Source organism: Archocentrus centrarchus, chromosome 13, assembly GCF_007364275.1.
Source record: "Archocentrus centrarchus isolate MPI-CPG fArcCen1 chromosome 13, fArcCen1, whole genome shotgun sequence".
NCBI lineage: Eukaryota > Metazoa > Chordata > Actinopteri > Cichliformes > Cichlidae > Archocentrus > Archocentrus centrarchus.
Window position 1 is genome coordinate 25643840 of NC_044358.1, and position 27239 is coordinate 25671078.

Here is a 27239-nt window from a genome sequence, read left to right on the forward strand (position 1 = left end):
TAGCTCATTAAAAAATTAATCTGCAGTGTGTATCTTTGTCTCGCTGTCATGCGCAGACACACTGAAGGGCTGTATTCGAAGATAAACTGGCCAGTTGCTGTTGTTGGCTTACGACAACAGGTGTTTCCAACACTTTCATCTATCCTAACTAGATATATTAAAGAGATAAGTTTAAAAAAAAGTTTGAAAAAAGACGTGACAGGGGAATGTTTACCACTATGTTGCATCACCTCTTCGTTCAACGACGTTCCCTCAAAAGAGGACTGAGATCAGCTGATGCAGTTTTGAAAGTGAAATGCCTTCACATTCTTGCTTGATATGGGACTTCAGCTGTACATAAGTTTTGGGCCTCTATGGTATTTTCCTTTTCATATATTTTCTGTAATTTCCTTATATGTGATATATAATGGCAATAAAGCTATTCCGTTCTGTTCTATTTTCAGCAGATGACATTGCTGACCAGTTCAGCAGTGTGATGCATTTATTAGTGAGCCATTTTGACTGGCATTGTCTTGCTGATATAAGCAAGAGTTTACCTTAAAATAATAACAATCTGGATGGCAGAATATGTTCCTGCAAATCCTGCATATATCATCCGGCATTCATGGTACCTTTACACATGAGAATATTACCCATGCCATGTGTGCTCCTATATCTTTTAGGTGCAAAACTGGGTACAGTTGTATACATTCATTTATTATGTACTTATTTATTATTATTAATTTATTATGTTTGTAATGCTTTTGTAGTTTCAGTGATCACCCAATCTCATCTTTCCCTATGGCCAACTTATAAAATTACGATTTAATCTACCATGTGTGTATTTTTAGAGAAAATCAACCAGCGACACGGAGGACAAAGGTGATAGTGTATATGTGTATTAAATACTTTTCATTGAACTTACAGTAAAATCTTGGAATCTAAGGCTAAAATTCTGATTTGATTTCCTTTCTTATTTGACCAAACGCGGGCTCTTCTCTGACACCACACCTTAAAATCTAGAAGACACCTTTTTGGCCATCAAAAAATAAAGAAATAAAAATAATGTATAAAGTTACTGTGAAGTTATTACAATAATTAGCCCTGAGGGGGGTACAATGGTGTAGATTTTAACTGTAGGAACAGAAAATGATTTTTACTGTATCCCTGTTTCTGACAAACCTAAAAGTCGCTGCCTTCAGTACTGGTTTTTGGCCTTGCTGCTCACATTAAATGACTTCTCTGGATTAAATTAAAGAGTTTTATATAACCTAATTTATTTGTGAGATGTTGCTACCTTCAAATTTTTTTTTTTTTTTCAAGAAAAGTAAAGTTCTTATTTTCAGTATTTGATATATCACAACTAAACAGAGGGTTTAAATGATTTGCAAATTATTCATTTTTTCTTTTTACTAACATTTTAGCTACCTTTTTGGAAACAGGGTTGTATTTTGTCATATTAAAATCATAACTAAAATTGAATTATTATAGATATGCTTTAACCAATTGGGGCAACTGTGTCTCAGGACGTTGCATTGGTTGTTGGAAGCTGGCTGGTCCAATCCCTGGCTCTTCCACTCTGTCTGTCTAAGTATGTGTCCTTGGGAAAGACACTGAACCATAGCAACCTTCCTCAATGTATTTCTTAAAAGAAAACTAATAAAGTGTTATATAAATGCAGCCCCTTTAACAACTAGCACTACCCTTTTTCAGCATGCTGTGACTTTAACAGACTTCACACTACTTTCAGTAACAGGTGTGAAGAAGGATACAGCCATGTGAGACATTCTGCAGTCACACAAGCATGTTTTACATGTGTTTATACTGCAGCTCAACACAATCTAAACACACAGCTTCAGTATTTTGGCTATTCAACCTAAGTGGATCCCCTATTGATTCAGTGTCATATACACCAGCTCATTTACTAATAAGTGTTATTCGTGTTTTTAACCACATTCTTGTATGTATTTTCTTTAAAAAAAAAAAAAAAATCAAAATTATTTTAGGCCATTATATATTTCATTCTTTAATAATAATTTTGAAATTATCTCAACATGCATGAGTTCAAAGCTTTCTCATCAATCTCATTAATCCTCTCCTCTTCCCTGCCATTCAGATTCAGTTCATCACCTGATTGGTACGCACATAGCAAAGCTTGGCTTACTGTTGTTCATCCATTTCAGACCAACCACAGAGGCCCCACTTGGGTCCACTCTGTTGTCCTACTCATCTGACATCAATCACCTTCTACTTGACATGAAGAACTCCCTTCTAACCTCTGCCATTGCTCTTTCTTGTGTCTCTCTCTTTCGGTGGTGTAATGCAATGTTTTGAGTGTCTTAACCAAAAGCAGTCAAGCTGAGGAAAGCTGCGGCCTCTCTCACTCCCACTGAAGAGCCTCTGTAGTGTGGCAGGCAAGGAAGCACACTCTGCCTCCAATCTCTGTTATGTAACAGGTGGAAACACACACCCACACAACCTGTCTCTCTCTCACACACAGACCCACAAATATGAACACACAAATACTACACAACAACAAGGAATTTTATTGAGAGAGCACAGTGGCGCTTACATTTTATATCCTGTATATCCAGATATGTTCTTTTGTGAATACATTTTCAGCTTTATGCATTTCACTAGCTACAAACATACAGCCTAGAGTGCATGGTGAGTGAGATGGGGACGCTTGTTGAGAAATCTGACAGCCCTTAGAAAATATGTTCTGCCTCTGGATCATGTATTCTGAAGCTCAATATTCCTACTTCTCTCCCAGTGACAGACTGGTCCTAAACCAGTGCCATACACATTAACACTTAAACTAAGCTCTTAGTACAGATGAGTCCCATCCAGCTCCCCTATCCTAACATTTCAAGTCTCTGTCAGGACTTCAAAAGGCGGTGTGGCAAGCTGGTTAAGGGGCTGATGTGAGCTGGCCTGACAACACCAAGCAGGTTATACTGTATGTCAGCCAGTGATCATCATGGAGACTGACAGGATGAGGCAGGCCAGCCAGGCCAGAGAAAAAGCAAGCAGCTCCCTGACAGTTCTAGTGGCTGTCACTGTGGACAGGACTCAGGACAGGCTGCCACCACACCGCTAAAAACCACAGCAGAATGTGACTCATCTCCATCACTCCTCCATCGTTGCCCAGAGATAGGGAAGGAAATGGGAAGCAAGGGTAGTAAGTGAAAGAGAATAAGAGAGTTTTTGACTTCAAAAAAAAAAAAAAAAAGCATGAAAGAGAAAGAGAGAAAGCTGAGGAAGGGGCAAGTGGCAGACAGAGGCAGATGAGTTAATGTTGATGTTAATGTTCAGACAATCACAGCTCCCCTCAGGCCCTGACTACATGCTAGGATCATATTAGCGTTAATGTATCCAGCATTAATGCACAGCCTCGCAGCCCAATGAAACCTCAGAAAGGTTAGAATTAAGAGAAGAAAAGGGTACATGGTATTGCTGCTCAGCTCGATGCAAGGTCACGGCGACTAAAATGAGCAGAGCTGCAGGAACAGGAATAATGGGGTTAAATCCTGTTCGGAGAAGCAGGAAAAAGCCAAATTTGACCATTTGTTGATGGGTCAGTTAAAGGAGCTATGATCCTTTAAAACTGTGAAAACAGAATTTAAAAATACAGTTTACGTTAAGAGGCAGTTCTGAATATGGTCAAAGTTAACCAGCGTACTGTAAAACCGTCCCTCGGTGGAGCAGGAAAACTGCCTCTGCGTGCCTTCTTGTGTGAACAAGCCTCTGCATTAGGCTAATATGAATCACACACCACCATGCTGCAGTACATTAACAGGAAGCTGCCAACCAATGGAGTGTATTTGCTTTAAACCGAGCATGCGTGATTGTTGTAGCAGATGCGTTAAAGTGTATCAGCACATCAGAGGATGTGTGCGTACACGGGCATGTGTCTGCATGACGAGAACGCACAGGACATACAATTCTGATTGCTACCCTACCGTACAGTCAGAGGTGCATGCGTGTGCATTTCTAAGCATTTGGTTGAGTGTGGATGTGCATGCACATGTGTGTTTTTTGGCGTGCAAGTGCATGCGCGTGCACAAAACACACCAAGGGGTGTTAATTTATTCAAATGAGCTGGGGAGGATAACGAGACGATAGGGTGAAGGGCGGAGGAGGTGTATGTGATGTAAGGGGGACACCTTCTTTGGCTGGAGGTTCATCTCTCCAGCCCCCACCCCTCATCCACCCACTTGTTTTTTTTAGGTTTGCAAATGGAGACTATTTGCATGGCTGAGACAGAGGGAGGCAAGAAATAGGGGGGGAGGGGGGGGGGTGGGGGGGGGGGGGGATGAACAAAGTGGAGGGAGAAAAAAAAATGGAGATGTTGGAATGATGCGATTCTGAAAGCAGACAGAAACAGCCTTCAGACAGAAAAATACGTGCCAGGGCGATAACACACTCCAGTGGCTGCCGCCGGAGGCGGGGTCCTCTGTGGGACCCAACCTAGAGACCGGCCTGCTCTGTCTCTATATTGGGTGACATACAAACACACTTTCTGACTTGTGTTCCTGAAAATAGCAGAGATGATGAAATTTGCACAGATCATTTAAGGATCTAAACATCATCATTTTGAAAACTGAATATAATTAAAGACTTCATAAATCAGCTTTGAAACAGAGATATTGATCAGAGATATCTAGTGACACCCAGTGGTCACAATGAAAGATGCTATCATTAGAAGATCATATACTGCTGTATTTCCTGTATAGGCTGGTATTTGCAAATGTTCGATAGGACCAAGCTAGTTGGTGACTAGGGATGTGAGGTTAGAAAAGGAGGGGTAGGGTGGTTAATACTGCATTTAGTTAATTATACCAAACATAGTACATACTATGTTAGACAGATTGAATACACATAAGATAAAAATTCCCTTGGGCCCAGTGGGTGTCTAACCACATCATAAAATGATGTCATATATGCATTGAAAAATGGCCCGAACATCTCATAACTAGGGGTGGGACTCGATTAAAAAAATTAATCGAATTAATTACAAGCTTTGTAATTAATTAATCGAAATTAATCGCATTTTAATCGCATTTCAATATTTAACATGATAAATATTAATTTAAGTTTAGTTGATGAATGAATCAATATACATAAGCTTAAACTTCATAATTTTGTTTATTTTCCCACCAGTCTACTACACAGACCAATGAAGGGTGGAAGTGCTCCTGTGATAAGCAAACTCCTGAAATTAAAGTTAAGCATCATAACTGGATAGTTTTATTCAACATTAATGTCTCACTTAATATAGTTGGAAATTAATCATTAGCTCAGCTGTATTCCTTGATGTTGAAATGTGTTATGCTTGTTTTTTTTTTTTTTTTTTTTTTTTTTTGCCTGTCATGTCTGGCAGATCTTGCAAACAGAACTGTGATCTGAATGCATTGTTGTGCCAAACATATTTGCTATTTCAAGATGAGCTCTATAGGTTCTCTATAGGCTCCTCTTGTTACTGTGTAATCCTTTATTTTATTTGAATTATTTTTAACATGCTATTTATCAAATTGTGCCAGAAATGACAGGCTTAAGAAATAGAAAAGAGAAAAGAAAGAAAAGAGAAAGGGAAAGAGGAAGAAGAAGAAAGGGAAAAAAAGGAGAGAAAATAGAAAAAGAAACAGGAAAGAGTGCAAGTAAGTAAACCAAATAGTTAGCCACTTGTTAAACTTAAGATATTGACAATATCTGCAAAATTAAAGATTGTGTGGGGAAAAAATAAATAAATAAATAAATAAAAATAAAAGAAGAATAGTTATACAAACCAACCATTTTGTGTCATTATGTGGGTATATGTGTTTGTGTCATGAAATGTACTTACCAATAAAGGCAGAAAGCAGCAGCCCCGCCCATCAGAACCCAGAGGCAGGCAAAGAGAATCCCAGGAGGCCCAGGCCACCAGCAGCCCATCAAGACCTACGAAGACCCGCGGCCACTCATTCCAAAGACAACCGTACACCCCTCCCAGCAGACGGAGGACGGAGGTCTCAGATGGAGTCCCAGCAGCCAAGGAGCAAGGGCACCAGAGCATTCGAGGCAACGAGAAGCCAGCCCCCCCCCCAGCGGCCAGCCCCCCGCACGGCCAGCAGCAGGTAAGACCAGGAAGGTGGAAGAGAAAAAAAATAAAAAATAAAAAATAAAAAAATAAAACCCCACCCAACCTGGAAGAAGAGAGCCAGCAGTCCACTGGCTCAGTAGGCACCCCGACCTCCCACACCCCAGCACAGGGCAGGGAGGGGTGAGCCCGGGGCCATGGTGACAGCATCCCAGAGCACTGCAGCACCTGAGACTGGTGCCACCGCCCCCATCATAGAGGGTAGCCCACTCTCACTAGACGCCCATTCACTCAACAATAGACACAAACAAGCGACAGGACATGCTGGCCTGAGTTGGAAATACGGTGCCCCCGTGAAGCAGACATTCTCTCTAAACTAACATAATCTATTAATAAATTTCTGTACTGAGTAATACATAGTTTATTTTTTGACTTCCAATTCATAAGGATAGTTTTCTTAGCGATGCACAAGGCGGTGAGAACTATGTGTGACATATTTGACTCCATCACTAATTCACTGATGTCACCTAAGATGCATAGTCTGGGGGAAGTTGGGACGCGACAGCTAAACCATGTGGATAGGTCTTTACATATCCTTTGCCAAAATCTCTGAACAGGTACACAAGACCACAGAGCATGTAGATAATTCTCCTCTGAATTGCTTGTACAGTGGGTGCATATGTTTGAATGTGTAAGGCCCATTTGGAACATCCTTTGTCCAGTATAGTGTGTTCTATGGAGAATTTTATATTGTAAAAGTTGTACTTGGGGTCTTTTAGTCATTTTGAAGATATTTAAACATATTTCTGTCCATAAATTTTGATCTAGGTTAACAGAAAGATCACGCTCCCATTTTGCAATTGGGAGGGAAACTGAATCATCAGTTTTCAGTAATAATTTATACAATTTTGACAACAATTTTGGGGTATAGAGGTTAAGAAATTCTGTTACCCAACAGTGTTATGCTTGTTTTAACAGCTTATTTTGAATTAAAGACTTAAAATTAAACCACAAAAAGGAGAAAAAGTTCGTTCTCCGTTTAAACAGCTGCTTTTACACAGCTGGGCTTCGCACTCACGGTTGCTAGGCTACATGAGCTACGCAGAGGTGACGGCAGCTGATATGAAGGCTAGCTGCTCACTTCCGGCCTTTGTGGTCTGCGAAAGACGTGGGCCGGGTTCTTCGCTGGATGCGGCCCCTAATTTGGACATTGTGCGTCGATATAATCTGTGTGCCGGGAACTCGTGCACTGAGAAACGTTCCACGGTGCAAAGTGCGATTAAAATGCGTTAAAATTTTTAACGCGTTAATTTCCCCGTAATTAATTAATCGAAATTAACGCGTTAAAGTCCTAGCCCTACTCATAACATGTTATTTTCAACTCAGGTGGAACTGGAACCTCCAGTAATTTGCACAATTTCGTTGTACCATGTACAATGACAATAAAAGGCTATTCTATTCTATAATGCATACTTCTGAGATAAATAAATGCCATGGGTGCCGCCATATTGCTATATCCCACAATGCATTGCAAAATATATCCCATATTAGTAATAAGAATTTAGGAAATTCTGTCTATGTTTGGTAAAAACAGCTTTTATATGCACACAATAATATTTTTAGTATTTCTGGTCAGAAAAACAATTAAAAAGTCATTTTAGGAATATCTTTGCTGTTGTGGTTGCTGTCATCTTGGCTCTGCCAGCTTTCTATCGATATATATGTTTCAATATATATACCCTAAAAAATACCCCCCCCCCCCCCCCCCCCGTGACCCTAAACAGGATGAGCGGAAGCGAATGGATGGATGGATGGACTTTAATTAATTACTTTAGTTCATTGGCTACCAAAGGTACTGCAGGGGGGCAGTAACAACTTATTTTATTTATATAAAACGTGAATTAAAACTGGTAATAGGAGGTGGTTAGTTTGTGATATTACTCATTACTCTGACCTAAATCTACTGCTCTTGTATTGAAGTTTGTGTCCCAATCGCACTTTACATATGACTGGGTACTATTAGCAATTTATAGCCAACACTCTGTGTTGTTTATGCTTTTTTAATCAAAAAAAAAATAATTAATCTGGTTTTTAAGTGGGCCGCAGCACTCTTAACTTTGGGAACCACTGCTTTAATTAATTAAGGTTACATAAAATTACATAAAGTATTATTAATGTAATTAAAAAGTGCAGTTAAACAAGTAAACTTGGAAACTACATTGATTAAACTGAAAGCAGTAAATTTTATAAAACATGCTGTCAAAAAGCCATTACTATGGAAACATCAAAAGTGGTGAACTTGACTTTTTATGATAGAACTGTTGCCAGGTAAAGTTAGTTAAAATGTGACAAAGTTTGGTGGGTCTAGCGAAAGCTAGAAGTTATACAATGTGAAGTCCCCCCCCCCCCCCCCCCCCCCCCCCCCCCCCCCCCCCCACACACACACACACGCACACACACACCTCCCCAGCCTGAGGGGTTCATGTGTATTTCTGTATTCAGCATCTTGTACAAAGACACTTTGACATGCAGACCAGAGGTATCGCAGATCCTACCACCAACCTTGGGATTAGTGGATGACATGCTCTATCTCCTACCAAAAAAAAAAAATGCAAAAATCTTGTGTTCTAAAGTGCTCATGTGGTGGATCTATTTTAATTGATTTTTTATGAAATTAATACAAAGTCACCTTGGAATAGGTAGTATGGATCCCTGACATGGATACTGGTTGGTCTCTTGGCATGTAATGATGATGCTGTGTGCTCTGTACTTAGACTAATGAAAACCTTGAGGCAGTAGAGTAAATACACAAGACATGAGTGTAGTACTGTAGGTAGGCACCTGGGGATGTGAATGGAAAAATTGGTTCAGCTCAAATACAGCATACTTTAAAACTGTAAAATGAATTTTCTGGCTCATATATCCATAAATGAGTGTAATATCAAACTACTAACTAGTATTTGCACACACTAACTATTACAGTCATTCAAAGCAACCTAGAAATACTCTGCATGTACATATATTTTATGCAGAAAAATTGCATAAAACACACACAGTTAAACTGTAGAAATCTCTAAAGCAAGTAAGTGGAGCAAGCATGAATAAATCATAAAACAAAGAAATACTGTTTAGACTTAAATATTTGCTGCAAAGATTCCTCAGAGATTTTGGTCCATGTTGACATGATGGCATCAGATTTGTTTGCTGCACATCCATGACATGAATTTCCATTTCCACCACATCTCAAAGTTGGTGACTGTGGATGCCATTTAAGTACAGTGAACTCACTGCCATTTTCAAGAAACCAGCAGGATGGAGCAAAAGTTTCATGGTGTTTATGTCAATTTCTGAGCCTACCATCTGAATGGTGCAGCAAAAATTGAGACTCATCAAGCGATTTTGTGGTGTCCAATTTTAATTAGCCCATACAAAGTATAGCCTCAGTTTCCTGTTCTTAGCTGACAGGCGTGGCGCCCAGTGTGGTCTTCTGCTGCTGTAGCATATCTGCTTCAAGGTTCCACATATTGTGTGTTCAGAGATGCTCTTCTGCATACTTTGGCTGTAACAGGTGGTTATTCTGTGTATTGTTGCAAGTCTTGGCCAGGAATCTCCTGGTCATTTTCCTCTGACCTCCGACATTAGCAACACATTTTCATGCAGAGAACTGCCGTTCACTGGATATTTTCTCTGTAAACCCTAAAACAACCAAGACATGTTCAAAGTCACTTAAATCACATTTCTTCCCCATTCTGATACTCAGTTTGAAATTTAGCAGGTCATCTTGACCATGTCTACATGCCTGAGTTACTACCATGTCATTGGCTGATTAGCTCTTTGAATTAATAAGCAGTTGAACAGGTATGAGAACTGCACAAACCAGAAGCAGAGAAGTTGCAGGTTTATACTGTGCTGAACTTTTTTACCAACTGTAGGTGAAAAAAGTTGGTCCATGTCAGATTGTAGGCTAGAGTGGTGTTAGTCATCGAGAATAGTTCAGGTTAATTTGTCAACATTTGTACTTAAACTGTTTTGCCAAACCTCTCCATCCGCTTGTTTCCATTCGTCACCCTGAAGTGTTATCTCAGCAGTTACTCTAAATGCTTATGGGAACAGTATCTGATCAGCTTCTCGCACCTGTCCAGCATAATATGCATCTCTGTCTCTCTTTCTTTGTGTGTGTGTGTGTGTGTGTGTGTGCGTGTGTGTGTGTGTGTGTGTGTGTGTGTGTGTGTGTGTGTGTGTGTGTGTGTGTGTGTGTGTGTGTGTGTGTGTTGTTCTCCAAACCTCTTCTTGGTGCAGTGATGTTATCAGTTCTAGGGAACTGTAAGATAAATGGCTTCTCATGCTTACCTCAACTGAAGCCCTTATGGAAAGCAGCCGAACCAAGCCCTGGGGGATCCAACTGTTAAAACTGCCTTCCTCACCGCTTGGCAGTATGGGCGGTAATTTTTACAGCTCGGTCCGTATTTTTCAGCAATTTCTGGAGGCTGAATAGGAAAAGAAAGGAAGGAGGGAGGGAGAGAGAGAGAGAGAGAAAGCGCAGGGGGGTCCTTGAGACTCAGCCAGTTGACAGCTCCTGTCTCTCTCTGTAACGACTTATTTATTCAGGGATAATTAATCAGGCGCAGTTTTATGGCGGTATGATTAATGCGCTTTGTCATTTGTGCTGCAACGATGAAAAAACAGTATCCTGTGATGCCGCTGCTCGAGTCTAACTGGTTCTGATGAAACGGCAAAAAGGGGAAATCCTGTTTCAAGTGGGCCCAGCCAGGAGCTGTGAAAGTGGGCCTAACTTTAGGTGTGTGCGCTCTCTTTCTATGTGAAAAACAAAAAAACAAACAAACAGAAACGAAACGCATTGACCTCAGTCAGTTTTATATCCCTCTTTTGCTGCACTATTGAAATACAATCTTAGTGCCTCTATTTATGCGTTTTCTTTAACGCTGATGTAATCTGCAGAATTAGCGTTCTTCAAAATTTATACTTCGTGATATTATCATTGTGTATACTTGATTATCTAAGCCATTTTTTCACATACTACTTTTTTCCTCACAGTGTTTTATTTTCTTCTCTTCGGTCAGCAGCTCTTTCCTCTCGGCCCGTCCCGCGACTCCTTTCATCGCTCATGCTGGTCCGAGGGTGCCACCTTGTGATCGTTTTTGTTACCCAAACAAAAGCACAAAGTTCAGACGGACAAGTGAAAACCTGAACTCTTGACCCCTGCTGAAAGGGGACTTCATCTCTTGCGCTCTAGGGGCTTTTTGATGACATGTTTCGGATACTGCCCACTCAAAGCAAGAGTTGCTGCAAATCAACAGAAATTAGTTCTAAGTGAAACATTTCCCATCAACCTGTGAATCATATGCAATCATCAAAACACAACGATGGATATCTTTTGGAATAATCCTCTTCCATCCCTCTTGCAGAATTAATGCCACGGGGTCAAAGTTGCATTGGTCAAAGTTGCATTGGAGTAACATGGTGACCAAAGAAATCCATTTTGTCTCTTTGTGTATGTTTGCTCAGCTGTCAGCAGGTTTATGCAAAAACTACAGCATGCTGTGAAACTTGCTGGGCAGGTGGATCATGGGCAAAGGGAGGACCTGTTCTATTTTGGTGTGAGTCGAGCTCATTTCCTGAGCATTGGCTCTCCTGCAAACATTTAAATCCCATATACATTTTCCCACCATCTTAGATAGATTGTCTCTTTATGGATGCTACTCAAACACAAAGGAAAATGTTCCTGGAACAGATAAAGGAAACAGAAACAGGCAATCTGGCCATCCCTAGTGTACACTTTACACACTTCTGCTCACAGTTTTTTATTATGTTGACATGTAACTTTAGGTGAAGCTTGCAATTCTCACCATTCTCTGGTTGTCTACTGAGACCTCTGTGCCTGAGAGGGGCATTTCCTTTCCGGGCAGGGGTGCTTGTATTTTTTGTTCTTTCATGTGTCAGGTGATTCTTCCTTTTACTGCGACTCTTAGGAGACTATTAGTCTCTGTGGGTATTATTTTCAGTAATTGCCTTTATTGTTAGTGGTGTAATTGTTTTTAATTGTATATTTATTTACTTTTATATCTTCAATGCAGCACTGACAAAGTGTGGTTACATATACTTTATTATTACAAAAGCCTTACATTCGTACACACATAACAGCTGACAGCAATGTTGTGCTTCGCAGCACTCATGCACTCCGAGGTGGTTCTGCTTGGTTTAGTAATCATCTTCTTCTTCAGAACGTTTTGGCTGTAGACAAGGACACAAATATTATCATTTTTCATGTAGATGTTGAATCCATTAATGCCTTTTTCATTTTGTGTTAACTTTAGCTTTTATAAAGATTTGTCGTTTATTCAGAAGTTAGAACTCTGACCACGGTTTGATAGTTTAAACGATTTATTGTCTCGTAATGACCAGCAGATGTCACTATAAATCCATGTATTTTCACAGTTGGACCCAAGCAATGTCTTACCTTGGAACTGCCACAGTTTTTGATCTTGTTGCCTTAAAAGAAAACAAAGCCAAGTGAAAGTTAGTTTCTATCAAAGCTCAGAAATTCTCTTCTGACAAATCCCAAATCTGGGATAAATAAATATATCTTATCTTTTTTATTGATCTTGTACCGTGTTGTAAGATGGGAGCAGGGATAAACCCCGAGAGCACAATGCATGTTTTGATCACGCCTGTTATTATTCACCTGCACCTTTGTTCACATTCAACCAATCTTTCCAACCACACGCGATTCAATCCACACCTTAGCTGTTCTGCCTGTCGGTGTCTTTGTTTGTATTTTCATTTACTCACTCTTTTCCCCTGAGCTGAAATGCACGTAAAATCTTGTACAAACACAAAATACACACATATACAAAGTAAGATGGGACTGTTGACTTACCTGCCAACAGAATAAAAGAAAGGAACACAAGGACCCCGGCAAAGATCAAACCTCCAAGGCGTAGCGTTTCATAATCTACAAATCCACATAGGGTACTGTCACTACACCATCATTTTCACTCCCTTTTTTTTTCATGGCTCTTGTTATTTGTGTCATGGCTTAAACTGCATTTATCTTTCTTTCTACATTGTCCTTATTGAGATCAATATAATGAGAAACACCTTTAAAAATGTAGTTGCTTACCATATACAAAGTCTGCATCAGGGTTGACATCTGCCCCTAAGGAAGGACAGCAAGTGGAAAGCGATACAGAGCAGGTAAAAACAGCATTCACAGAAACATAACTGTATAACTGTGATATCAAGTTGTATGTTTATTGATCAGATCCAGTTCCATCCAATTTTATTAAATATTGGTGCTACTTTGCACTGTGGTCTGATTTAGACACATTCATGTTCAGGGATTGCTTCAGTGTTTAATTTTGTGCAAGTTATGAAAACAGGTGACAGTGTGAATTGTTCCATTGTCTGAAGGTGTATTTACACAGATGACAGGCTCCTCTGGCAGAGCATAATAGGCTTTAAAAATCCAAACCTTTCTTCAAATAATGACAGTGTACGGTGTTATCAGCCCCCAAAGTTGTATATTCTTTTACTGCCTCAACACGGGCACCCATATTCACTGTCATTTATTTTCTGAGTAGGCTTGTAATTCCGTATGTCACCCTAATACCCAACAGCAACATGCACAACTAGTAATGCAGACATTGTAAGTAAGCATGATCAGTTGTGGCAGAATGCTTAAATGGCAGAAGGTGATTTTTTCATGACCACTGTTAACCTTTTGACTGTATTGTCGTTCATTACTGCCCAGAACATTTATGTTAATCTAGACAGGAGATATTAATAACAATAATAACTTTGTATACCCCAGATGTATCAGATGTATGACTAACAAGCTTGCTTTTGTGCCTCAGAGTCAGAGAAGTAAGGGTAGCTGTGACCTTGCAAGTGATGCGTCACCCAAATTATGTCACAACAAAGTGGTTGTTTCACATGCTTGAGTTTGTTCATAATGAGCAGTTCAGCTGCTGTGGAACTTACCTTTGGGAGAAGACATGTTGCCTTGTCTTGTTTGTGTGCTCAGCTGCAGGCAGATAATGCAAACAGTTAAAAATGGGGGAAGGGGGGGGTCTACTAGCTAGTGATCCACCAAGGTCTGCTGTTTTAAATTATTTAACCCAAACCTTTGTATTAGTAGTAGCTTCGCCATCAGGTCTGGTATGTGAAAACCTTTGTGGGTTTGTGGGTATTTTGTTTCTACAGTCCTTCATTTGTAATAAAGTTTTTTCTATAGGCTTATTTAACTCAGTTTACTCAGTTTAGATGAGAGGCAGTTGAAAGGCTTGGAAACTTTATATGTCCTGAACAAATTGCCTCATGGGTTGCCTAATGCAGTCTTAATAGGAAAGTGATTTCCTTGATCTTCACTGACAGGCTAACGGTGATATTGATCCTTCTTCCCCACCCATTCTGCCTACATCTTTCACACCCCCTCCACACACATTCACACAAACACAAATTTCTTGTTTGATCTACATCTCGTGACCTTTAATTGTTAACTTAAGCAGATTAAAAAGCTAAGGCTTTCTCTTGCTGTCTCCACAAGAATGCATTTGTGTGTGATGTGAACTTCAGTTCTTTCATCCATTACGTGCCCAGGGCTTTTCAATGCACCACTGAGCATAAGGGCGTACTGGACAGTTACTCATTAATATGTTACAGCTCCAATATTCATTAACCTTGAACCTTGCACAATCTGTTAGAGGTTATGGATAGAACAAGGAAAAGTAGCTGTTGTGACGACTGCCTAATTGATTTTTAGTGGTTTTGGCAAATTATGACAGCATCCCTAAAGTCAAGGAATACATCACTGCTATTAGATTTTTTTTCAAAAGTGGACAATTAGTGGGAACATTGCCAACAAACTACTGTCATCTAAACCCAGTTTCACAACATATATTAACTGGACTTGTTTTGTACTGTTAAATAATGGAGCAGCTCACATAGAAAGATTAAATCTTTCATTGCAGGAACACATTTTACACAGAAATAAACATAAAAAACATAAAAAATATCAACATAAGCTCTCTAAAACATTTGTCTCCCATACTATATCCTATCCTAACAGTTCATACCAATGTTTAAGCATTCAAACTGCATACAACAGATTTTTTTTCGTGGCACATTTAATCTGATATTTATTTAAGAGAGCAGTTACTCACCTTAGCTGGAGAAGGCTCTGTATCACCACTGTCCAGGTGTGTGTACAGGTGGCCCTGTCTGCATTTCCAGACCAAACTCCTACCATAGAAATCCCCACCCACAAAACCACCCCTCCATGCTCACAACTATAGTTCTGTGAAGCTGCTCAGTTACATATTTACAGGCTCATAAAATTTGTACTCTGGTGCCATTAAAAAAAGCTCTTCCAACCTTTAGAATCATAACAGGAAAAATCAGCGTATTATTGGCTCGTCTGGTGGGAAAACCATTTCCTGACGTGTAGTTTCATAGTTCCAAGTAGCAGCGTTACAACCTTGACTGACATTGACAGGAAAACAGCAGACTGATTTCAAATGCTGTTGGAAGTTTCCATGTAAAATAATGTTTAAGGGGGAGGGGGGTCCCTAAAGAAAACAACAGGAATCCAAATTCTACAATAAAATCTGTTTTCCAGCTAAATGTAGACAAAAAAGACCAACACATTTTGTGTTAAGACACTTTTATTTATGCCAAAAGCACAACAGGTTGCCACACAACAAGGCTCTTGTGTGAAGAATGAACATATTTACTTGTATAGCTGTCAACTTTAAATTTAGACTTAATACTGGTTAAAACCTGACCTGGCAGCAGGTTCACAACTAGATCTATTCATCCATACTCTCTCTATGATTTGGCTTACATTAGGCTACTATTAATGTAGTCTGGCAAATAAATGATATCAATATCACATCTCTCAAACTCCACAGATAAACTTTGTCTCTCTTCCAGTAATGTATTATATGTATGGTTATTTAAAAGATCATGAGACTGACTAAACAAATAATGAAGACAAAAGAAAGACACCCTGGCTTGACAGATTTGTGGCACCAGTAGGTGTGTATGGGGAAACTAATTATAGCCTGCTGGAGACTAGCTAATCCTGACGGAGCCAGTGACAGAGCAGTGGAGTAGATGTGTGGAGAAGGCGGCAGTGAGATAGCTGATGCAGAAGCTCCCTCCACTGTGAATGGTTAAACACTGCGGTGGAGGGGCCCATGCAGGTACCTGCAAACTACAGTGCTCACTCAGAGAGCTGTGGCAGTTGAGATTGTCTTTTATAAGGCTCATCACATTTGCATGTAGAGATGCACATGCACTTGTGATGTACACACAATCATACACATACAGGATATACATGCACACATAACTACACTCATATGTACACACAGACACACCCAGCCATTCACACATAAACAAAAATGAAGGATATTTAACAATATCTGTGAACTATTGGTATATATATATATATATATATATATATATATATATATATGTGTGTGTGTGTATGTGTGTGTGTGTGTGTGTGTGTGTGTGTGTGTGTGTGTGTGTGTGTGTGTGTGTGTGTGCTATATTCTAACTGTGGCAAAATATGATACAGGACAGATGACAAAAGCAAGTCACACAAGATTAAAAAATTTTCTCGGGTTCTAAAGATAATCTTGTGTCAAAGGTGCTACTGGCTACGACAGTAAAGTGGAGCGAGACACTGTCACAGAAAGGCACAGGAATGGACAAGAGCACTGGCAGGGAGAAAGGGACCGGCACAATCACGACAAAGAACAACAGGCACAAGAATTATGTACATATTAGTGTTATATCTCTAAACATATACCTCCCCTCTTACCCAGTCACATAACCAGTTATAATAATCACCCACACCTTCACTATTATTGTGGATAAGTATCAAATAAAATCATGATTTCAGAAGGCAGTCAGGTCCTTTAGCGTTGCCTCAGTTCTCTGCTGGAGTCTCCTTGGCAGCTGCTGCAGCTGAAAAAGGTCAATGATGAGTGACTTAGCTGAAGCAAAAGTGCAAAACATTAAACTTGCCCAGAGTTATTTCTTGCTAAGTATTTCTGTCCTATGCCACAACATTAACACACTTGTAATCACTTGAAGGTGAAGGACAATGCTCAGGGCTCTGCTACTAAGTATACATGGAGTACATAGATTTTGTACTGCTGACCTTAAAACGAAGGGCACTACTGTAGAGTACATATATTTACTCACTTAATGTATTATTGTACTAATACAGTACAATTTCAAGGTATGCACATTTTAGAATGGTAGAAGCCAGTAAAGGTGCTATGAATATTGGATCAAAATGTTCAAGCAACATATATAGCCCATGCGCTTTCTTGAAAAGATGTGCACTGCTCAAAAAATTAAAGGAACACTTTCTAATCAGAGTATAACATCAAGACAATTAAACGTCTGGGATATTGATCTGGTCCGTTAAGTAGCAGAGGGGATTGTTAAGCATCAGTTTCAGCTTCTTTGGTGTTAATTAAATTAACCACAGGTTTACTAGAGGGGCAACAACGAGACAACCCCCAAAACAGGAATGGTTTTATAGGTGGAGGCCACTGACATTTGTTCCGTCCTCATCTTTTCTGACTGTTTTTCATTTGGCTAGGGTCAGTGTCACTACTGGTAGCATGAGACGATACCTGGACCCTACAGCCTACAGAGGTTGCACAGGTAGTCCAACTCCTCCAGAATGGCACATCAATACGTGCCACTGCCAGAAGGTTTGCTGTGTTTCCCAGCAAAGTCTCAAGAGCATGAAAAAGATTCCAGGACACAGGCAGTTACCCTAGGAGAGCTGGACAGGGTCGTAGGAGGTCCTTATCCCATCAGCAGGACCGGCATCTGCTCCTTTGTGCAAGGAGGAGCAGGATGAGCACTGCCAGAGCCCTACAAAATGACCTCCAGCAGGCCACTGGTGAGAATGTCTCTGACCAAACAATCAGAAAATAACTTCATGAGGGTGGCCTGAGGGCCCAATGTCCTCTAGTGGGCCCTGTGCTCACTGCCCGGCACCGTCGAGCCCAATTGGCATTTGCCATAGAATACCAGAATTGGTAGGTCCTTTTTAACTTTTTAACCTTTATTTAGATAGGACAGTGGAGAGAAGACATCCAGTAAATGACCTCAGGGTGTATTTGAATGCAAGCCTCTGCATCTAACCAAGTAGTTTGGTTACCTAAGCTTAACCGAAATTCAAACCTGAAATTAATATAAAAGAAGAAAAACTTTTCTGGTGTAAAATATCTATATATAGTGTATAATGTTGTGGTCTCATACAGTTCCCCTCCTTCTCTGTTCTATGGGCACTCTCAAAGGCAAACTCAATTATGGATGTGTGTCAGGGGGTGAGCTTGAGGTGAGGGGAAACTGACGAGAGTTAAAATGTGCATCTTACCCTTGGAGACAATCAGATTCTCCTCCTGTGCCTCCTCATCTCCAGGTGCCCTGAAGAAAGATCCACAGGTTGTCATGGTAACTAAATTAAATACTATGACCCAAAAACAGCTCTTCATGCTTGTTTTTTTTAAATCAGGGACACTGACATACCTGGGCTTCTGGTTAATACCACAGCGGCATCGTCGACCTGGAAACACAATAAATTGTCAGCTGCATTGCCCTGTAGTTCATACATCATCTGTGTCATTGCTAGAATGGTATTAATGGATCATGAATATAAAATAAACAGTGTGCAAGGAAGGTTGTGAAGTACAGTAGTAAGTAGTATGGAAATTCTGTAGCACACAGTTATAGTGTTGAGTATATGTAGACATAATAAAATGACAGACACAAGCAGGCAGAGGTTAACTCACTGAGGATAAGAAGAATGCCCAGCATGAACAGCACCACTGCAAATGCCAGCCCCCCAATCCTCAAGATCTCATAGTCTGCAGAAGAAATTAATGACAGAATGCCACATAATAGACAGCAGCAGCAGGAGAGAAATTCCATCCTCATTTATTGCAAATAAAAACTTTATTTTAGGGACTGATACTGACTCTATGTCTCAGCAATGTGCTAATTATTTGATTATTTCAAAAGGTTTTCTCTAACTTACCATAAATAAATGGGTTTTCAGGTTTATTGGTAGCTGCAAACACATAACAAAACCAACACTGAGAAATCAAAATACACAGTCTCAGTTGCAAACCTGTATTCTTATTATCAAGAACCATTTTCTAGCAAAATCCATGCCTTTCTTGATTGATTTGATTGATTTGATTTTCTGTTACATGGCACTGAACAGGAGTGGCCCTCCAATCTCATTGTACATCCTGTATAATGACAATAAAGGCATTCTTCTTCTTCTTCTTCTATTCTTATTCATGTAATACATAAAATAATTTTTATGACTCATCCTGAACTACCTGACCAAATTCAGGGCTTCTGTAAGTGCATTGGTGATCATTCTGGAAATTGTTACTTTGTCAGTAAGACTGAAATGGATATTAAAAGACTTAAGAACAGGTTTATCATTTGTGCTAAAATAGCTAAAATTATTTCTATAACCTCAGCCATTCTGTAGTTGGCATGCAAAAACATGGCATATAATACTGACCAAAGTTTTAAAGAATTTGTCAGTTGTTGCAGGCAAGGGGTGATTCTTCAGTGATGTTGTTGCTGTCTGGCAAGAAGGTTGGAATCTGTAATAGTACTGTTGACATGCTGCACCTTGGATCTCATATATTTTGATAAGTTTCAAGTTCTATTTCTATTTCTACTACTCTCATCTCTTTAGAATAGAAATCTATTTGAATTCATAATTGGGTCTGTCATTTCTCTATCAATACATTTGCAACAACCCTGAAGGATCTGATCGAAACACCAATGGACCATCAATAAAGTGGTTAAGCTCAACATTTGACCTCATTAGAGACCACGTGAAGAGTACTCACCCCCCTCTGTATCAGTGTTTGCTGCAGCTGAGAGGCAGAGTGTGAAGTGGTAAAAGTGAAAAGGCAGGAGGAAAACAGAAGAGAGAGAGAGAGAAAGAAAGACAGGAAATTAGAGGACCATAAGCGAAAAATGAAAAATATATCTTTGCACATTCAGTCCCACACTATAAGAGGCCTGACCTGCACTCAGTGACAAAGGTAGTCTGTGAAATCCACACATAAAGCCCTATAGTATTAATTAATGTTTTGCTACGTGTTTGAATTGTCCACAACCAGTCCTTATTCATTAAATATCACTACTCACTCAGACACTGCCTCCCCATGGACAATCGGTGAGTGTGCATGCATGTGTTTTTGTATGCATGGATGCATGTGTGCGCTGCATGAGTAGGGTTGCACGTACCAGCCATATATACAAGGAGTGAAGAGACGATGAGCAAAATAGTTTCCATGGCAACTGCTGACACAGAGTAGTAAAGAGGGAGTGTGAGAGAGAATGAAAGAAAGACAAAAAATCTAGTGAGGTTTTTTTGTTTGTTTGTTTATTTGCTTATGTTTTTTTTTTGTTTGTTTTTGTAAGCTACTCCACTACAGCACATTCATATCTGCAATTGAGGACATAAAAAGTGACAATGAATATACTGTACAGATGATGACCACACAAGTACATATCCATTAAGTGAGGAAAAACAAATCACATCACACAACATTTGCTCTGTCCAACCCTATGGAGTATAACAGATGTCAAAGGCTTGTGGCTTTTATCTTGCATAATGATCCATGTTTAGAGCCATACATGTTCTCTTTTCCTGCTCCTTTGTCTCTGTGGGCATCACACAACCTTGACCTATTTTTATGTAGGCTATCCACTGTGCACACACGCACACATACACAGACACACACCATGTCTCCTACAGAATGTGTTAGCAATGAACTATTTCTAATTTTCCAGGTTCTCTCTCTCTCTCTCTCTCTCTCTCTCTCTCTCTCTATATATATATATATATATATATATATATATATATATATATATATATATATATATATATATATATATATATATATATATATATATATATATATATATATACTATTAAGTGCTGAAAATATATGCATCAATAAGCTTTTCCATTTTGTCAATAGACCAAAATCTTTTATTGCTTTCTATGCATTCATTCTCTACAGAGGTTGTATCATAATAACTTGGTTAGTCTTTGTCTCTTCCTCAATTACTACAAAATGAACATTTAATTTAACTATTGGGTAAACTGCCATAAAATCTTATAAATGCATTTGTATAGGTTGGAAAATACCACAGGAGTATAAACTCAAGCACCTAGCCATGCACCTTTACAACACTTGGTGAAAGAATAGGTTGTGCTAAGAGCAGACTGAATCCCAGCATGGCACTGTAATACTACTGTTGCCACAAGTCAGTTTGTGAAATTTCTTCCCTCCTAGATATTTTGCGATCAATCGTAAGTGGAATTATTTCAAAATGGAAACTCAACCAGTCAACATAAAGTTTCAGAGCAGGTTGCAGTGTTAAAACTCCGACACTGCTGACTCACTAACTGCAGAGATCGAAAGCTTCTCTGGCATTATCACCAGCACAAGAATTGTGTGCCTGGAGCTTCATTGTATGGGTTTCCATGGCCAAGCTGCTCTTGAAGGTGCAAAGTGTAGGTGGCCCAGTACTTTTGTTTATATAGTGTAGTCTAGTTAAGTTTTACTATGGAAATAAGCTTGCTTTAACTGACAGTGCCACCTAAAATCTCTAGACTGTATTTTCAGATTAGGGTGACACAGCCGTGCGGTGATTAGTACCGTTGCCTCACAGCAACAAGGTCCTGGGTCCGATTCCACTTGCCAGCTGGGGCCTTTCTGTATGGAGTTTGCATGATTTCCCAGTGCCTTTGTGTGTTACTCTGGATTTTTCCCACAGTCCAAAAAACAAGAGTGTTAGGTTAACATGTGATTTTAAATGGACTGCAGGCTTGACTGCGAGCGTGAATGTTTGTCTCTCTGCGTTAGCCCTGCAATAGACTGGCAATCTGGCCAGAGTGTATCCTGCCTCTCACCCTTTGACAGCTGGGATAGGCCATCAAAGGGCTTGACCCTGATTTGGATAATTACATAGACTCTTTGGTAGAGAGCTGGCAGAGCAAAGACATTTTAATGTCTAATGTAGTTGAGCAGGACATTTACATTCTGACATATAGACCACCTGATCATGTCCTTGAGGATGTGTGAAAATGACAGATTTTATATTTTTTGGCTATGTTTTAGCAGATCAGCATATAATGAATGACCCTTACTTTTGACCTCTTCTGTCTGAATATCTAAGGCCACCCAAGACCACCTAATTCCTTTATTTAGTAACATGCGAACAAATGGAACACAGGGTAGGTTCAGGTAATCTACTGTTTTTCTCGTTGTCATTTTAATATAATAATACCATTGTATGCGGCTGTTGATGGCAAAAACAGTCAATACTTAGTGAGTGGTCCAATTCCGCACCAAATTACACTTTGCGAATGAAGTGTCTGATAGATTTATACATCAACTGACAGTGACTATTGACTGTAATAGTTTGAAACACAGATTGACAGCAATGCTTTCAATGGAGCATAACAATGCTGCATGTGAACTAATAAAACACAAAAAGTCTGCAGCTCAACATGCATGATCTATAAACAAACCATGGAGGTGTTTGTATTGCGCCTTCTAGAGGCCAAAGGTTTAATAACTCAAGTTTTAGTATTCTTACAGTAACTGAGAGTATCTACCGTTATGGGTATATGCCATCACTGGGTTTTTTTTTTTCTCTACCAGTGCTAAGAGAATTGAACTGGTTCCATGATTGACTGGGTCCATTTATGTCCATCTACTCATCTGGCTGTTTGCATGTCTTCAGCTGTAATGGTGGCACAGGAAATAATGCACTTAAGTAAACAAATTATCCCATTACAGTCATTAGCTGTGATATGAACAATAGCATTCTGTTGCACTTGCAGTCTGTATGTTGGTGCTCTGTTTATTTGATTTGTGAGCTATAAACAACTCTAAGCAGCACAATAGTAACTGGGACATTTCTAAATTAATGTGACATAAGCTGACAATGGTGGAACAGATGAAGCTATCAGATTCATTAGACTGATGACATCTACCCCAGAAGCAAAAATCTGTGTATGTGACCTTGAACAGAAGAAATATTTTTGCTTAGAGTAGATTACTAGAATGAAATATTTTTTTATTTATATGTTGAATTATTCAAACAAGCTCTTGTGTTTCTAAGTTAGCACCATTTTTGTCCTTTGTATACACTAAACTATTTAACTGGGGGATTTTCTTCACACTTGTGCCGATGCAGACAAGAGAGAAACCTCTATAATCTTTTCTGAAGGTGTGCATGTTATGAAGAATATGATGCATTCAGAGTGTCATGTTTTAGCTAAAAACATGGGGACATAAATGACGAGATGTGACAGCATGGCCTTTTAAAACGCATCTGTCATATTTGTACATCATGACAGAGACATCTTTTTTCACATCAGTGGAGATGATTGATGATTGGCCCCAAATTGTACATCGCTCACATTCAGTTCAGCTTTATTAAGAAATACTGCACCCGGTCAAGTATGGCAGGCATAAAAAATAGGCCAAGCATTAAATAAGCAGGTCAGTTAAGATTATTTTGTCAAACAGTTTCCTTAAAACTCTTTGTTTCGCATATAGTTTTTTTTTTAGATCTTTAATCATTAATCTTAAATGTATGTTTTACTGTGGCTAAAATCCCAATACTACTTATAAATATTAGCACTTACAGGCATTCCTCCCTGAATATGCTACATTTGTTGATGCATTACCACCAGCTGTGTATCAGTAAACATTATGAGAAAAATGTATTATTTCACCTGCGTGTGTGTGCATACACAAGATTGCTTTAATAGAAAATAGCTTTATTAGAGGTCATACTGACATGGGGAATTGTTCACTTGTCCATCTGAATAATGTCTCTGCATAACATTTCTCAACATAATATAGCAAGAGCAATATGGAGTAATGTGTGCCAGTCAGCTACTCTCTTTGCATTGGTAACCTAAAGCTCGATCTGTCACTGTGACACTAATGGAAGGAGAGTATGTTGAAAAAAAAAATAGATAGAACCATACTGAGGTGGATGAAGAGAAGTCTGATGCTCTTTTGTGTCGTTCTCACTAAGGCACTTGCTAATGGCATCGATATGACAGTAAGTGCCCAGGGTTAAGTGGCCAGCTGGACAACCTCCACTGATTTTGGAGGAGCCAGAGATAGTCTGGGGTTAAAGGGCAAGCAATCAGTGCCACACAAAATATGGAAAGTTCATTCACACTGCAACACTCGTCCCTCTTTATAAGGATAGAGAGAGCTCAGAGGTTTGAGTGTTTAAAATAATCTAGTCAGTGGTGATGGGTGATGTGTGTGTGGGAGGGGGGCTTTGCTTCTTCTTTACTTAGTCACTGTTTAGTTTTGTTTTTATTCGCTGTTAGTTAAGGTTTAGGTACTAAAACAACTTGTTTACATTTAGGAAAATATGATGGTTTGGTTTATAATACACCTGTTTATAACATAAACAAGTATAATGACACTACCCTGTCCTGTTAAATATCCTGCAAAGGGATGACGACAAAGCATCCATATGTGTTCATACACACCGGTACTAAGAAATCAGACTTACAGATATAACTTTAAATTATCTACTTGTCTGACCAATATTTCTGTCCATCAGCTAAACAAAAATGAAAGTGACTTTTACTAGAGCGCAATAAGATTCTCTTCTGAAGTGTGGCATTTTTGACCTTGGTGGGTCAGTGTCATATTTCTCCTAGGAGAATCGGTTGGCGTTTCGGCAGAATTGTAGGTTCCTGTATAATGTTTCAACGGACTGTCTCTGCCAACTTTTCTCTCCCTGTGTGTAAAAATGACACCTGAGCACTTGCCTTCCCATCTTTCCTCCATTTAATCTGCACTATTGTTTAGTAATATCAAGTTCCAAAGCCAGGCTTCCCTTTGTCTGAGAGGAGAGAACTAGAAAATGGACAGACATGAGGACTTTACCTGTTTGGGAAAGACAACAACAATGAATAGAGGCTGCAATGTGGGGACGAGGAAAGGTCAAGCTGAAAGGCAGTGAGATTGGGAGACTGGCAGACAGGGTTAGACACTGTCTGATAGTACAGGTGAAGGGCATGCAGAGGAGACACCGTCTGAAGGGGGAGGACTGTGGAAGTGCAGTCTGTTGTACGACAGTGACATTTCCAGTATAAAATGCACAAAGCTTTAAAAAGAAAGGCCAAGGAGGCACATTTGATGATGGAGATGAAGAAACAAGGCGATCAAAGAAACAACAGTAGGTCAGAGCAATAACAACAGTGAGACGGTGAAGTATACAAGGGCAGCAGAGTGCTCCGGAATTATTGAGACATGAAAAAAAATAATGTTTAACCTTTGACATTCTACTGTTTGGCAAATGTGTGAGACTCATGCAGGAGATTAGTGAAATAACAGTCTTATGGATTATGGAAAAAGCCAACAAGGTGATGAAGGAAAATCCAAATTCAAATGACAGTATCCTTAAAGTACCTGTTGTATGTTTGCTTTTACTGACGACCACACCCCACCAGCACCACTACTCTTACCCTTAGTTCTACCAAGCCTATCATATACCCAATCAAACAGAGATTAGGTGAAATTTAAAATGATCACGTTTGGTGTTCTCGCTGGCTTGTCCTGTGTGTTTCTAAGTCAGGAAGGTGCAAATTAATGTACAGATTAAATATGTTCAGAATCCATTCTATCCTTTGCTATCTAGATCTACTGCTGTTTAGATCTCACTTGTACTTATTACCATAGTTTTAAATATTGGTTAGCATAATTGGGTCATATCTCCCTGTTTCGCTTTACACTTTGAAGTGGTGCAGGTGTCTAAAGGGAAATTACTTTTGGTGACTAAAACCCTGAAATGTGGTCAAAACCCAGTAAATTCAACTAATATAAAAAGAGCTCTATATATCAACATCAATATAATTTGGGACAGCTAACTAGATTGAATCACACGTTTCCATAACCTCTGTGAAAAAAAAACAAAAAAACAACCTTGACCCCTCTATTTCCCATTTAATGATGTTACACCACCATGACAGACATCATAATATAGTGTCCAGTTATCGTCATGGTAACTGTCTCCAACTGAAAATTGTGGCGCCGAAAGAGAAATGGGTTAAAGCACAGACAACACTGTCTCCACATAAAGAGGAACAAGGGGTGTGGCACGCGTCTTTAAAGTCGAAATCTCTGGCCTACAATGAGCTATTTGTAAGATAATCCTAATTGGTTTATAAATAAATAAATACGTCAGCTTTAAGAGAGCGTGACTGTACATTCAGTTGTTTTCAGTCTAAGTCGTTTGTCGGGGACAAACGAAGACTTCAGTAACACACTTATAACCTTTCCATTACTCATAACGAGCCAACAAGGCGCCGAGAAACGTTGCGTGTTGTTTGATTTTTTTTTTTTTTACTGAGAGTCTAGTAACAGAACAGAAAAAAAAAAAAAAAAAAAAACTGGCACAATATGCCTCAGCATCCGATGCGTAACGTCTGCGCACTTCTGCGTCCCTCAACCTGTGGCTCATCTGATGATTGAGAAAAACCTTCATCATTCGCCTGCTGATTTTCCTTTTCAGTGAAACCGTGTCATCACGAACGACTTATTGTTACAGAGCTAATAACAACTGGATTAATCATGCTCTTTATCCAATGTTTGCTCCCCCCCCGCGTAACCAGTGATTAGTTCCAGCAGACACACCCTCGTGATATATGTTTGCATGGTAAATAACAAGCATCCCTACTAGTAACATAATTTATACACACTGAATCGTGAGTTAATAGCGGCTGTTGAAGAGAAATTGTGAATAAAATTACGTTGCCTTCCACGCTTTCTCCACCCAGAGGATTTTGAGACCCCTGACTCCCCCCCCCTTTTTTTTTTTTTAAATAACAATAACACAATCAAATACGCCCTTATTAACTTACCTCTTGTTTCTCCAGCGGACCGTTGGCTAACAAACTGATATCCACCCACAAAAATCAATCAGTTTGTCTCACAAGGACTCTGTTTGAAGTATTCACATCTGTCAATACGTGCACACATGTACTTCCCCTGGAAAAATAGATGTGATGACGACAACAATGTGACTCCTGGAGTGACTGCTT

General features: G+C 39.5%; 1 protein-coding gene across 2 annotated transcripts; it reads right to left on the bottom strand.

The window, feature by feature from the left end:
- Positions 1–16564: 16564 nt before the first annotated feature.
- fxyd6 (FXYD domain containing ion transport regulator 6) lies at positions 16565–27197 on the bottom strand. Of its 2 annotated transcripts, none has more exons than XM_030745163.1 (8): positions 27060–27197; positions 20387–20440; positions 19984–20010; positions 19146–19178; positions 18901–18975; positions 18638–18674; positions 18486–18535; positions 16565–17050 (listed from the first exon to the last, which is right to left on the bottom strand). In XM_030745163.1, exons 2-8 carry the CDS (start codon positions 20433–20435, stop codon positions 17013–17015), a joined length of 309 nt encoding a protein of 102 aa, XP_030601023.1. In that variant the 5' UTR covers positions 20436–20440; positions 27060–27197; the 3' UTR covers positions 16565–17012. The 2 variants fall into 2 exon arrangements, with proteins under 2 accessions (XP_030601023.1, XP_030601021.1); XM_030745161.1 differs by having other exon boundaries at positions 20387–20443.
- Between the last annotated feature and the right edge of the window lie 42 nt (positions 27198–27239).